Genomic DNA, 12089 nt, shown 5'->3' with positions numbered 1-12089 from the left:
TTAATGAATCAAGGACACACCAAATTCAATTTAAGAAAAAATACCCCAAAGGACCCCAAGTAAGCTGGATTTATATTTTCTTTACCAGTCACTTCTATTTCATAAGTCTGACTTTTCCATTAAAATGCTATTAGGGGGCTTCCCTGGTGGCACAGTGGTTGAGAATCCGCCTGCCAATGCAGGGACACGGGTTCCAGCCCTGGTCCGGGAAGATCCCGCATGCCGCAGAGCAACTAAGCCCATGCGCCACAACTACTGAGCCTGCGCTCTAGAGCCCACGCACCGCAACTACTGAAGCCCATGCGCCTAGAGCCCGTGCTCCACAAGAGAAGTCACCGCAATGAGAAGCCCATGCACTGCAACGAAGAGTAGCCCCCACTTGCCGCAACTAGAGAAACCCTGCGTGCAGCAACAAAGAACCAATGCAGCCAAAAATAAATAAATAAATTTCTAAAAATAAAAATATAAAAAGATATGGAGTCAGAAATAACCTGGCAAATAAAAATTTTTTAAATAAAATAAAATAAAATGCTATTAGGTAAAAACAGGACTTTACAGTATTTGTGATAACTTGGATCTCAGTGTGATAATTGGAATTATCTCCAGCAGAATAACCATTTCTCCTTGTTTTATTTCCTCTTATGTATCAGCCATATCTTTACTGCCTTCTTCCAGTTGAGTAAAACCACTTCTGCCTGAATTTGTGGTTTTGAGTCCATGAAAATATCTGTGGCTTTGAGGGCCCTTTTCATCCTGAGGTTATTAATTGGGATTCAGGAAGGAAGGGGAATGGTAGTCATCCAGTAAGAAAGGTGAGAGGCTGTCACGGAGAAGAGAAGACAGACCCATCCTGTGAGGCTCTGAGGGTGGGTTGGGATGTGGGCTATGGACACCAGAGGGAGAACAGCCTCTGACGTGCCATGCAGAAAACCTTCCCAGCCTGAGAGGTGGCCTGGAGGTGGTGAGGTCCCCCTCATCAGGTAACCCAAGCTACGGCCACCCCCTTGGATGATCTGCCAGTCAGATGACCCACTGGTGCTAATGTCCTATCTACCTGGGAGTCATTTCTTCTCTAAAATGACATCATTGTGGAAAGGTTAGGAGCTAGACAGAGGTGGTGGTTGCACGACATTGTGCATTGCATGCTTTAAAATGGTTTAAGTGGTGAATTTTATGTTACGTACAGTAGACCACAATAAAAGAAAATAGATGACATCGTTGGACAGAATGATCTCCAAGGCTGCTGCTAGCTGTTAACGTGTTATGTTTCTGGGAGGGAGCACATGGCTTAGGGGACTGGCTCCCAGACCCTATATAGTCAAAGACGAGCCATGTAGACAATATCTGACTGACAGGGAATGGCCAATTAAATTACGGTTCAGGCATAACATGGAACATTATATGTCCATGAGAGACTATGCTCATGAAAGCATACTTAATGCCATGGGGAGACACTTATGATATAACCCAGGATGTGATCCTAACTTAGAAACATAGATAAAAAGTCAAAACATTAGTAGTGTTTATCCCTGAATTGTGGGATTACAAATGACTCTGATTCCTTTATACAGTTCTCAGAATGCTTACAAAGACCATGAATTACTATTATAATTTTTTAAAAACTATTTAAAAACAAAAATAACAGTCCTTTGGATTTGGTAACCCCCAATGTGAACCATGATGTGCTTTGGAATAATAGGGCAGCAAGATGGAAACAGCCCTGGTTAGGAGAACTGATGTGTAATTCCAGTCCAGCCAAGGCAAAGAGCTGCTTCGCCTTGTTGCGCCTCAGTTTCTCCGTCTGGAAGAGGGGTATAAAAATAACAGTGTACTGCACATGTTTTGTGAAGAGCAGATGAGATCACGAAAGTGGGACGGTTCTGTTGATTGAAGAGTTCTCAGCCGTTTTCTTTGTCATGGAGTGTATTCAAACTGTGTATTTCCAAATCTTTTCTTTAACAAAAACTTAATGAGTGCTTTTGAAGTTAGTGATTGCCACTTATCCAGGAATTTAAGAGCTAATTTCCAGTAACAGTGCTGCTTTTTTTCTCATCTTTCTTCCTATAACCTTAATGTGAAAACATTTTATTTCATCTGAAGTGTAACCACCTGACTTTTATTTACAGTCTTAAACTCAAGGAGGTGATGATAAAACCAGTTTAGCTGAAGGGAAGTTGCACCCACTCCATCCCACTGCCCCTGGGAATGCAGTGCTTCTCCGGAGGAATAAGGTCCCTCCTCTTTGTAGGAGGGAGCATTTGTTTCCCCGGAACCATCCACATTGTTGAACTTTAGAAGAGGTTTTCCTTTGCGCTTCTCTGGTTCTGCCTGTCCCCGCTTTGAGACCCACTTAGAAGGAACCATGAACAGAACTTACAGGACCTTTTATTCACACAAGGGGGTTCTCTTTCTTGGAGGCTGGCTCCTTGGACCAGCATAAATAAAAGACCATTCTGGTAGGGCCGTCAAGTATGCTGTTTCTCTCTCGAACCTCTTTCCCGTTTAAACGAGCTTATGGGGCGGGTACAAAGCATCATAACCTTGATGTTTTATTTGAAGCTCACCTTGCTGTTAAAAGCAAACTTTCCCAATTCAACAAATTCAGTGAAACATTTCCGAAGAACCTAATACGTGCCAGGTCCTGTGGAAATAGAGTCGAATAAGGCGTGGTCCTTGCCTTCAACGAGCTCACAAAACAGTGAGAAGGACTGGCGTGTAAGGAAGCACAGCGCAGTTGATGAGAGGAGTGAAGTCCGAGGGGCAGGAGTGGGACATGAAAGACAGTCCTCAGCACGGGCAAGGGAACAGCTGAGCTGGTTCTGAAAGTGGAACAGAAATGTGCCAGGCAGCCAGGGCTGGGAAAGTCTTCAAGGGCTGAGGCAAGCAGGTATGAAGGTACCAAGACAGCCCAGCTTGGTGACTGACGGTGTGCTTGGAAGTGGGAGCTCTGGGGACGAGACCATTTAATAAAGAGAAGAAAAGAGTAGAAAATGGCCTTGGTATTGAGCTCAGCACCATGGGATGTGGCTCTTCTCTTCCTGGATCTCTTAGCCAGCTGGGCAGTACTTACTGGCCGTTCACACCGCGCTCAGGGTGTTACCATGTCCAAGCTCGTACTGCTCGCCGCACGACAGGACGATAAATAGAGAGACAGGTTGTTGGGGCAAGGAATAGCGCCTTTATTCAGAAAATCAGCAGACTGAGAAGATGGTTGGAGGATATGGGGAGGGGGAAGGGTGAGTTTTGACAGGGCGAGAGAGAGTCATGGACATATACACACTAACAAACGTAGTAAGGTAGATAGCTAGGGGGAAGCAGCCGCAAGGCACAGGGATATTAGCTCGGGGCTTTGGGACAGCCTGGAGGGGTGGGATGGGGAGACTGGGAGGGAGGGAGACACAAGAGGAAAGACATATGGGAACATATGTATATGTATAGCTGATTCACTTTGTTATAAAGCAGAAACTAACACACCATTGTAAAGCAATTATACTCCAATAAAGATGTTTAAAAAAAAAAAAAAAAAAAGATGGTTGCCTAGCGTCCCAAAGAACCATCTTCCTGGAGTTAGAATTCAGGCTGCTTTTATACTAAAAGGGGAGGGGGTAAAGTCCTGGTTACAGTCAGACTCCAGAGAGGATGTGTTAATTTCTTCCTTCCTGCAGCCATTCACAGGTGGGCCTAGTCAGGAGGTCTCCTGTGAGCTAAACAAAGGTATTTTACCTTAACACTCATCACATGGGAGGCAGGGTACCCAGAGACGGCCATTATGTATCATTTAGGCTTACAGGTAACATCCCTTTAGTGATTAACTTGTAGCAAAAGCAGGAGAACACAAAGGTTAAAGTAAAAGTAACAGATTCAATGTGGAGTCAGATTTGTTGTTCCCTATTACAAGGGTTCTGTCTCTGGAATGGACACACAGGTGGAAAGGGTTACGCCTGGCCCCTCATTCGCTATGGGCAGGACAAGAGACAGGAAAGCAAGGTGAGCTGCAGGTGCAGAGACAGGCCTGAGTGTGGAAGGGGGCTGGGCGTCCAGCAAGCATGGGTCTCTATGTCCAGGCCAGGCCGTGACTGGGGCGGCAGCAGAGGTCAAGGCCTTGAAGGGTACGGTGTGTCTAAGGCAATGACAAGAAATAAGGAGGGCAGAGAGGGAATCAGGCAGGGCCTTGCGTGCCAGAGGGAGGAGTATGGACTTTATCATGTAGGCACTCGGGAACCACAAAGAACTGTAGGAAGTGCGCATCCCAGCCAGGTCTGCTTTCAAAGGGCACCTCAGGTGCCATGTGGAGGATGGGTCTGTGGATGGGAAAGGCCGGAGGCGGGAGACCCCATTGTTAGAGTCCAGGAGAGAGCAGACAAGGCCAGGGCAGGGGGAGAGTGGAGTGGGTTCCAGGGAACATTAAGGATGCTGTGGAGACAGAGGGAGAGGAGGGGTTGGAAACATTCAGATGTTTCCTGCTTGGGTCACTGACAGACGGTGGTGACATTCGAGGAGACAGGGAGTGTGGATTTGGGGTGAGGGGAAATGGTCATGTCAGTGTGAGATTCCCACAGGTCACCCTGGAGGGTGAACAGGTGATAGCTGGATCTGTGTGTCTGGAGGTGAGAAGAACATTCCAGCTGGAGGTGCATATCTGAGAGTTAGTGGCTGTGAACTTTCTCGAGTATCAGGATGATTTCCGAAGAAAATATCCAGACTAAGGAATCACAACAGTACGATCATTTCTTTTGTACGAGTTCCAAATAAGAAAATAGTTAAGCCACAAAATCCCGTTGTGCCTGTTCCTAGAATTGGGTGACTGCTGTATCTTTGCACATTGTTCACTGAACTGTCTGTGGCTTCTTGCCAGCCCTCAATGAGATTTTTATATTTCTTAATTATTCAATTACTACCCATAAGTAGGAGTTTGAAATCAAACCCAGACTGCTTTATAATAGAGTATTCTCTTCAGTCATGAGTACGGAAAAGGAAATTGTCCATATTGGGAAGCCAGGATGGTAGAATGGAGGAAGTGTAAGTGTCTAGTCCCGGCTCTGTCCTGGGTTCAAGTTCTGGCTTTGCTACGCCCTAGCCATGTGAGCTTGGGCAGGTCACTTCTTTGAGGTCAGTTCTCTGGTTTGTGCATTAAGAATAGTAATGATACACCCCCCCTGCAGGTTGCTATAAATCTAAAGGAAAGGAGAATTTGCAAGGGAAAGCAATCTGTGTGCTGTAAAGCCCGCTCTAAATGTTGGTTCTGTCGTTAACTCCTTGTGTGCTGCAGGTCTCAGCAGCTTGGGAAGCCGTTAGCCTCAAAGGAAGAGCCTTCTGAGAGCGATCTGGCCAGTGCCTCGGCAGGCAGCGCCCATCCCGAAGCCCACCTGCCCTCCATCTGCCTCAAGCAGGTGTTCCCCAAGTATGCAAAGCAGTTCAACTACCTGCGCCTGGTGGACAGGATGGCAAACCTGTTTATCCGGTTCCTGGGTATCAAGGGGACAATGAAGTTGGGACCAACAGGCTTTCGTACCTTCATAAGGTCAGTGAGACCAGCTCCTCTGGCAGGGTGGAGACCAGCCCCACATCTGGCTGGTCCCGTCTCTCTGACTGTGCCTGGGAGAATCTGTGATGCCAGATCACGGCCCCACTTGGGGTTGGATTGGCCCAGCAGCTGGCACTGGGCCTGGCACATAGTAGACTCTTGTTTGTTGAATGAATTAATGAATGTTACGGATGTGACAGTATTCGCAACATTATGTTTGTGGTTAGAAAACAATTCTGCGTTACCCTGAGCTAGGTCCTTATTCATATATGAATAATTGCCCCTTGGACTCAGACAGACCTCGTGCTTCTAAAACTGGGGTGATGTTCTCCCAGTGGTACGTGGCTGAGTGCTGAGCTTTTATGAAGCCACAGCAGAGAAACAAGCCACATCTTCCAAAGTGTCAATTTCAGGAGAGAAAAGTTGAATAATTCAGTTGATAAATAATTTAATACATTTGTTCTAATATAAAAATAATGTGGTTATATTACAGAGTATAATACAAAATTTGCATGAATTTTAAAGATAAAACATGAGACAAAGAAATCATGTTTTTGCCACAGCCTATAAAATAAGCCATTGCCACTTAATCTCCCAAGATTATTCATTAACTTGCCTCTACCCTCTGGGATACTTTGGGGGCAGTACAGGAGCACTTACTAGCTGTGTGACCTTGGGTAAGTTAATGACAGTCTCTGAACCTCAATGGTCCTATAAAATGGAGATGAAACTATCAGTACCCTAGGATTGTATGTTATACACCTCAGCGGAACTACCTGCCAGCATCCCACGTTGCTATTGTCTTTCTCATCGTTGGTTTTAATATTTCTATCTGGCAACACAAAGTCACCCTGTTCATAGTTTTTTTTCATGAAAGCAAATAATTGGAAGTCTTGAATTGGAAACCATTTGTCATATGCTTTTCTCTAAATGAATTTTATAAATTCTAACTCTAGCGCTCTGATACTCCTGATAGGGTGGCCTGAAGAAGTATCAGCAGGAATTTTTGCCTTCTCAGCAAACCTGAAGTCATATTTGCACAGTGATTTTGAGAGGGGCTTTGTGTTAGTTTCAGGGGAAAAGAAAACCCCATGGAAAGAGCACAAGCTTTGGGGTTCGGCTTCAGAGCCAAGCACATTACTTAACAGCTGTGTGGCTTTGGGCACATTCCTTATCTTCTCTGAGTCTCAGTTCCCTCATCTGTAAAATGGGAATGATCTCTCCCACCTTGCAGGAGTGTTATGAGGTTGGGACGTAATATATCATAAAGGATCTGGCCTGCTGCCAAGTTTCCCGGAGCTGTTTGTGAAATGGGAGTCTTTTGTTATTATTTCCATGAGGCAGAGGGAATTTTCAAGGAAGTCAACAGGCACGTTATTTCCCTGAGAAAACTACCTAACATGATACCCTCTGACTCATTTAAGAATTGCATTTGACTTGTAGGAATAGATACCCATCTATAAATGGTTTAAAGAGTAAAATTAATTTTCTTCTCATATAACAGGAAATTTGGCAGTGGGGCTTCGAGGGCTGGTTAATGACCCCACAATGTGATCAACTCCCCAGTTTCTGTCTTTGTGCTTACCCACCCTGAGCATGTGCTTCAAGCTTCAGGGTTGCCGTATGGTCACAAGATGGCTGCTCAAAATCCAGCCATCATGGTCAAGTTCCAGGCAGGAAAAAGGAAGAAGGAAGGAAGAGCAAAAGACGTTGGTCGGATGCTTCCTTTTAACTCCTAATACAATTCTACTAAAATGTAAGAGAGAGGGAGAGATTTGAAAAAGAATTACATATCACAAGAATCACAATCTCAGTTTGCCTGAGGATGGGGTGGGGGAGGGTGCAGGCAGGAAGGATAAACAAACCAGTGGGTGGGGTCTAGAAGGATGAGGGGGGGCGGGGCTGTGGCAAAAGGAAAGGTTGTTGCCGGGCTAGTATTAACCAAAGCTTTTGATTTTTCAAGAGAAGCTAGAAATATTGATTTTTGTGTAAAATATCAATGCATGTATATACTGAATGTTGGCGATTCAGAAAATAATTCTGGGTTCAATCGAAGCGTGGCGGCCCATAGAGTCCACCGGTGTGTTACCTCTGGTGTGAGAGGCTGAGGTAAATATTAAGAGGACTGGTATGTTCATATACAGTGTTGAAAAGAAAATTCCTGAAAAGAATTGAGAGCAGTTCTAGCAAAGAAGATACTTAAAATGCACTCAGACTGAAACTGGATGATGTGAAAAATATTGCTACAAATCTGTCTCTGTGTGAGAGGCTTTATGATTTTTCCACCCCTTTGTTCTCTATAATTAAGAGTGTTTGCATGAAAAACCCACCTTTGTGACATTAGCGACTATTAGGTCCTGCGGCCTCATTCCCAACCTGTGGCCAAGTACTGTTAGTGGGAGCGATGGTGACCGTGACAAGTGACAATGTCTTCAGGTAGGGAAGAGGCAGCCGGAGCAGAAGGACCCAGACTGTGAGCCCCTCTCCCCTCCCTCTGTACCCACCCAGCAAGTGTCCTGAGTAATGAAGGGTGCAGGAAGAAATGGAGAAAACATTGCACAACTGTTAATAGATTTCTCCTTTTCAAATGTACCAAGACATCCGAACAGCCAACTTTGTTGTAAAAGATGATCTCCTCTGCTTTCAGATTTATATCTGAGTGTGTTCCGTCTCGCCAGCTAAATTTAACAGCACGTGTTTTCTCTTGCTAACAACTATTCTCTCTCTGCTTTCCACTTCAGTTTAAATTTCGCTTCATTATGAATTAATAATATTTATGCCATGTGTTAAATCAAACCAAGTGCCCTTCTCTGGGGCACTGTGCCAGAGACATATTTGCTGGCTAGAGACCCTCCCTTCTGAGCTCCCACGCAAAGGGCAGAAGTTGAACTTGACTTTCGTCTGTCCTACCCACTCTTTCTCTTCAAGTTCCTTGAAGAGAACTGGAGGGAACAAAATAATAAACATTCCGATTGAATTGATTTTCAGTGACCATCTCTCATAACGTGCTGCATAGATCAGCAATTTTAGGAGTGAATTATGCTAATGCCAGTCTGGCCGTATTCTATTTTTCTTTTCCACCAAGAAATGAGAAATAATGAATTGTCATCCTCTCGTCTAGAATTAACTCTATCTAACCAGCTTGTCGTGTCATTTCCTCAGGAGGCATATAACAGTAGCACGTATTACGATGAATTAAGCACCTCTTTGCTCTCTCTTTTTTTTTAATTCATAATAATTGCTGAGGTGTGGAGACATCTCTTTCTCTGAGACACAGAAATTATCTGCTTCTTCAGTGTGGCAGCTTTCTCGAGGGAAATGCATTTGTGTTATTTTCCTTCCATCGGATTCCTAATTTGGGAGGATTTCTATGTAATTCACTAAGAACCCATTTTCTGAACGTATCCTACATCAGAGTTTGACATCAGCTGGCACACGCTGCATTTTCCATTTCCGCAGCCTGAAGATTAAACGGTTTGCCAAAACTGGGGTTTATTTCTAGAAAATGGGAGGCAGCTTCTCCACACCTCGAGTGTTTGCTTCAAGCTGGGCCATTCCGCTTGGAGATCCCCACTCGTGTCCTTTGTGGTTTCTAATCCTGGTCTCCTTCTAAATTAGAGAACGGTTTTCTCTTTTTCCTTTTTTTCCCCCTTCCACTCCCTTTTCTCATAAGGAGATATTAATATGCTTCATAGTGGGTAGCTGTGGGGTGTTATTCTCTGAGAGGCAGCATGGAGCGTTAGAATGTTCTGGAATGGAAGTGTCGGGGGCCCTGCCTCCTCCTCCGTCATTAACTCCTCAGTGACTTTGAAAATTCCCCTGTTCTGTGATGATCTCTTTCCAGTAATATCACGAGACTTTTATGCCTGGGCTATCAATAGCCTTTAAAAATAGAAACATTATAAACCAAAGTAGTCTTTCCCTCCCCCCAGCAGATGTTTAGAGAGTGGGGTTTTTTTTTTTTCTTTTTTAAACAAATATTGATTATTTGTTAGTTTTCACCTTACAGAAACCTCTCCAGGAAAAATAAGCTGCTTTTCTTTCACAGAGAAGGATGAACACGAAAGAAATTCTATAAATAGGATTTTATGGAGTGGAAAAAGTTGGTTTCTAAATTTCCCATGAGATGTCACTAGTTGTTGAGAGAAAATGGGGATGATAATTTCAAATCTCTCTAATCTTAGGCTCCTAGTGAACTTGAATGATTTGTGATTCTCTCCATCCTCTGTGCCCGTATTCTTTTGATTCTGAAAACAAAACAAAACCTTTCTTTAAACTGGTTCTGCATCATGGAGGAAGGCTGGGAGCCGTCATATGTGCCAGGCACCGAGCTAGTCCTTAAGATAGCTTTATATGGCGAGTCGCCTTATCCTCATACAAATAAGGAAATTTAGATTGCAGAGAATGTCAGCGACCTGCTCAAGGTCACATAGCAGAGTCAAGATGCAAACTCGTGTGCCTTTGACTCCAAAGCTCATTTTTTCCACGTACGTTTCTAGCCTGTCCTTTCTGCGGAATCTTTCTGGCTTCTCATGTTACCATATTTCTTGGATCTCTCTTCCACTGAAGCATTTATGCTATCACTCGTCAGTCATTTGAAGAACTGCATCCCAGAGCATAAGGGGAAACTGTTCGAACAATTAAGAGCTACCAGGCCTCATGTTTTCACCCCAGATTCTGAGATCATTTCTGCCCTCCGAGAGCCGTATCCAAGACTGATCCGGATCCCGGCGTCACCCACTGGGCCCAGAATACCACTTACACATAGTGCACACAAAACAAATTCTATACTGAGTGGGCGGATGGATGAAAAGTTCATTCCAAAATCTTAACCCTTGGAGACATTCCCTGTTTGAGCGCATTAAGAATGTTTGGTGACCACGGGGATAAACCTAGGAAAACCTGTCTCCAAGTGACCCTGGTTGTCTTACCCCCCAGCCTTATATCCTAAAGCTTCCCAACAGGGCCTCTCTAGAGGCTCCAGACTTTCTGGGTTACCTGAGACTTTGTCTCTTGAATCTTGGGCTCTTCCTGAAGCTCTGGGCTGGGCCACCTCCCCATTTCTCCCCAAAGTTCCCAAGTCCACTACTCTGTCCTCCAGGGGAGGCCTGGATGTGAATCCCAGCGTGTGATCTTGGGCAAGCCATGTCCCTTCTCTTGAGTCTCAGCTTACCCGTCATTGAAGTGGGCCTAAGAACACCTCCCTCATAAAGTGGTTATAAAGACCCAGAGAGCTCATGGGCAGGAAGGGGCCTGGCATACAGATGGTGCCCAAGAAGTGCCTACAGGATCAAACTTCTTTTAAAGCGTTTCCTGTCTACGGCAGCCAGCACAGATCCCACCTTCCCCTGCCCCAGCAGCAAATGTTACCATCGACTGTGTCTGCAGGTATCACTAGGGAGGGAAAGTTACTTTTGGAAAAGGGATAAATGGAGAATCCTCTTTGGTAAATTATGACTCCTACTAAAGGTTTGACACTTCTAATTTCTACCTGTCAGGAAAAAAATAACTATATACCAGTGGTCAGTTTGGTTTCCCTTTTTATTCGCCATTAACCCACAGAGCAAGCCAGGCAGAGCTCCTGTCCTGTGGGGAGCAAGTGGTCCAGAGGACATGGATACGATAATTAGAGAAAACCCGTAGCCACTCCTAATGAAGCTTTGGAAATGAACAGTGCAGGCTGTTAGAATATACCTTGGGAGAGACTGGAGCGGGTCCCCAGCAGGACCCAATAGAGATAGCCATCTCAGTGACGGGTGACATGAAAAGCTCTGCATCCACTGACACGTTGTTACTGAGGCTCAGTAACTGTGTGCTGATGTGCTTTGAAGTCTGCCACTGTGACTTGTGATTGAAATACAGAGCCGGAGCCCAGGAGGAAGCAGGATGTGAATTGATGGCCTGAGGAATACAGGCTGGGAAGAAAGGAAGGAAGGGAGGGAGGGAGGGAGGATGCTGTCATATAAGGAGCACCAGCCTCGTCCAGGCACCATGCTGGGCACACATGGGCACGTGTCAGGGGTGTGCATGGGTTTGGAGAGGGGCCTGTGGAATGCCCAAATCCTGCTTGCCAATCAACCCCCGACTTCTCGGGTTCCTAAGGGAGCTATTCACGCAAGAGATGATGACAAATGGGAACCCAAAGAACCACTTTATCACAGCTGGGGCGACGGATGTGGACACACTTGGAAAGTTGAAAGCAGCATGCAGTGTAGTTCAGCCAAGCAGACAGCTGGTCCCAAGGTCTAGCTTTCGGGGTTCCCAGGGCAAATCCGGCCTGTCTTGGGACTCGCCTCCCCGGCACGATCTGGTTCAGGAGGAAAGTGCCTCCGGACCAGCTGAGGGCTGCCTACATCCTGAACAGAGAGCGCAAATGCTTTCATCCAGACACTCTGACTAGCAAGCCCCATTCCTCCAGAATGGACAGGGCCTTCACTGAAAGGTCAGCCTCAGGCAGCCTCTGAAGGGGCCTAGATGGCTGCAGCTCTGAGAGCAAGAGGGCAAGTAGAGAGAGATCGGGAAGGGAACCAACAGTTGTCGTGGCCCAACCAGGTGCCAGGGCCTT

At 45.5% G+C, this 12089-nt stretch overlaps 1 protein-coding gene across 1 annotated transcript in view; it reads left to right on the top strand.

The window, feature by feature from the left end:
* The window catches only part of TTLL11 (tubulin tyrosine ligase like 11), a 244523-nt gene that overhangs the window by 196001 nt on the left and 36433 nt on the right, over positions 1-12089 (top strand). Inside the window, 1 exon segment of the mRNA XM_065879625.1 lies at positions 5270-5521. Within this exon segment, the coding sequence (XP_065735697.1) occupies positions 5270-5521 (252 nt within the window).

This window comes from Phocoena phocoena, chromosome 6, assembly GCF_963924675.1.
Source record: "Phocoena phocoena chromosome 6, mPhoPho1.1, whole genome shotgun sequence".
Taxonomy (NCBI): Eukaryota; Metazoa; Chordata; class Mammalia; order Artiodactyla; family Phocoenidae; genus Phocoena; species Phocoena phocoena.
Note: the sequence above shows the minus strand (reverse complement) of the source record. Positions and strands in the feature narration are given on the sequence as shown.